General features: G+C 45.1%; 1 protein-coding gene across 1 annotated transcript; it reads right to left on the bottom strand.

The window, feature by feature from the left end:
- Positions 1-713: 713 nt before the first annotated feature.
- On the bottom strand, positions 714-1108 carry LOC119272165. Its single transcript, XM_037553722.1, has 2 exons — positions 973-1108; positions 714-919 (listed from the first exon to the last, which is right to left on the bottom strand). The coding sequence occupies exons 1-2, from the start codon at positions 1106-1108 to the stop codon at positions 714-716; spliced, it is 342 nt and encodes a 113-aa protein (XP_037409619.1).
- Between the last annotated feature and the right edge of the window lie 1958 nt (positions 1109-3066).

The following is a 3066-nucleotide window of genomic DNA, read 5'->3' as shown; positions in this document are numbered from 1 at the left end:
CATGAAAATTGATAGAAATATGTTCATTTTTTTATTTTTTTTTGCAAATAGTATAAAATGTTCATGAATTAAAAAATGTTCTTTATTTAGGAAATGTTCACAATTTTGTAAAAGTGTTCACGAATTTGAAAAATATTCATGATTTCCTATATGTTGACGAGTTCAGAAAATGTTCATGATTTTATGAAATTAAGAGTGATAGTATATGTCGGTGATGCAGCAAAATATGATCGTGGCCATCAGAGATTATGATCTTTTTTCTTCCGTTGCAATGCACGGGCCCTTTTGCTAGTAGTAGTATTGAAGACGGTAAAGAACAAGGCGAAGGACTTATGCCTGCTGCAGAAGGTGAAGCAGCGAAATGGTCATATTGTGTGCTCCTTCATGCCAAAGACGCGACACACGGACCAAACTCCGGACAGCGAGACACAAAGTAACGCACTGGTAATCAGGCACAATCAAGGAAAGGGACACACAAGGTAAACGCACTGGTAATCAAGCACGACCAACTGACCCAAATTTTAAGCCAAAGCTGGTACAAAGACAGACTGACACTGACAGACTAGAACCTCGATCCTTTTGCGAGGGAAATGCAAATACCAAACTTAACTTGAGTTGTGGTAGAGGTGTACGCATAGCGACCAGCCTCCTTTATTCATACATAAGTAGCAGCAACCAACGATGCTGCGTAGTCCATGCAACTGAACCGTGTGTTAGGCAGAGGACGCGTCGAGGCAGACCCACTGGCCTACGAAGATCCTGACGCAGTTGATGTTGGGGTTGAAGCCCAGGAAGTCCTCCTGGGTCAGCCCGGCGTCCTCCGCTAGTGAGGAGCAGGTCTCGCCCTGCTGCACCGCGCTCACCTTGTTGCACGTCAGCGCCGGCACCGCCTTCTTGTTCGCCGCATAACCTGCGAAACGTACATGCACATTCAGCCACTGCTACTGTACTACATATGCAGATCAACTGGATGATGTTGATTGGTTGACATGGACGCACCTCCGTTAATGCTGTCGCGCTGCACGTTCACGGTGATCCTGGCGTCGGCGAGGGTGACCGCCACAAGAAGGGACGCGATCAGGAGAGCGGCGACTCCGTGGTTGGCCATTGCAGCTGTGGTGGTGTTGTGCTGGAGAGAAGCGTAAGCGGATATGTGCTTGTTTAGGCTCTGCTTTGGTGGTGCTGTGGTGGAGAGAAGCTCGGCCCTCCTTTTTATAGCGTAACGACTAACGAACTCGGTGCTTGAAAGTCGATAAGATGGAGGGAGAGAGTGACGACATGGTTCGGGTCATGGCCTTGGAGACGGCCCCAATGTACGGGCGATACTGCTTATGCTGAGAACGGTATGGACATGTCGTTCCTTACATTTGCAAGCCGGGGCCCGGGTAATCTCATCTGCGATTCCTATGGAACTGCTTTGTAATATTTTTAGCCGTGTGATTTTGACCGAGCAAATATATTTTTTACCTTCACGTTTCTCGTTTTTCTTGAAAAAAATAATCATTGTCATGCTCCATCACGAAACAGTAAAACTCAGCTACGCCCTTCCGTACACTTGCATACCTGACCGATCGCATGTCCCTTATGTCAAAAAACATGTCTGGTAGACCGCATGAGGTCCAACCAGACCGCATGATGCAAAAATCATGCATTTGGGTGTATAGGCAATGATGTTCAAAGCACCCTCAGTGTGGCCTACTAGAAACTCTCGATTTGACCATTTTTAGCGAACCAGACTCAAGCGATGTAAAACTGCAGACCTGGGTGGCTCGAGCGATGCAACCTAATGAAGGCGTGATAAATGGTGGAAGTGAGGTTGCAGGTGATGCATTGTGTTAACTCCTAATCTTCTCCGTTTATTGGTCAATTTTAATCCACACAAGAGTGCTTCCATTCAAGATAAGGTCTACATGAAAAATATGCATCTCGATGTTGTGGTCTCATATGGGCGATCAATTTGTAGTTTCGTTCGCTGTAAATGTTCAATTTCGTGTTCATTTGAAGCTATTTTGGATGAATTATGTCAAATTCATCGCACACGGTGGACTGTTTGAAATTTCCTTTGTCCAGTAGGTTCATCTCGTTGTTTCCCACGACTTTAGTGTTGCATATTTTCTGTTTCAACGATCGTAAACGAGTAGATCTACACCATATGTGTGGTATTTTTAATGACACTCCTTAATCTCCTTCATCTAGTCCCTTCTAATCTACACTACGGTGTTTTGATTCAAGATAAGTTGTATACAAAAAAGATGCATGTCGACATTGTTGTTCCATTCAGAAGATCAGTTTGTAAATTTGTTGACGATAAATGTTTAAGTTCATGTTTCCAGCTATTTTAGACGAATTTTGTCAAACTCATCACGCACGGTCAACTATTTGAAACTTCCTTTGACTGGTAGTTTCATCTCATTGTTTTAAACAACTTTCGTACTGTATGCTTTTTGTTTCTACAGTTGTAGATGATAACATGTGTATCTCTCTACTGTACTCTACTAAGATGTTTGTGTGATGGTTTAGGCAAAATTCAGATTTTCTGTTCTCACTGATCATCGCCAACCTTGCCGCATAGATGTCATGCCATTCCCCATACCGCTGGCGGTGTCATTCCTTCCGACCCCTCGCCCGCGACCTACTACATTGATGCCGGCATTGCATGCAAACTGCACTTCTCCTCCCCGTCCTTTGCCTCCACACCCTCTTCCTCATCCCTTCTCACAGACTTCCCATGCGGCAACGATGCAAGCAACTGGTTCACCACGCCACCGACGGGATTGCTCGCATGCGACTTCATGCTAATCGCGTTAGACGCGACGCCATGGCCACTGTACACCCTAGTCGTTGACGCACTCTATCGTAACTCTGTGTGTCATGTGCGGCTGTTAACTCTTAATTATGCCCAGTGTATGCAATCAAACACCGTGTAGTGCATTTGCCTAGCCAGCACAGACACCAAACGTTAGGAAAAACGGTTTCCCTAATGCAGTTAGCTTGTATGCAACCTACCAAACAAGATGCAGAACATGGTTTTTACCCCGTATTCACTCAACCAGGCTCAACTAGTCA

This window comes from Triticum dicoccoides, chromosome 3A, assembly GCF_002162155.2.
Source record: "Triticum dicoccoides isolate Atlit2015 ecotype Zavitan chromosome 3A, WEW_v2.0, whole genome shotgun sequence".
NCBI classification, from domain to species: Eukaryota; Viridiplantae; Streptophyta; class Magnoliopsida; order Poales; family Poaceae; genus Triticum; species Triticum dicoccoides.
Note: the sequence above shows the minus strand (reverse complement) of the source record. Positions and strands in the feature narration are given on the sequence as shown.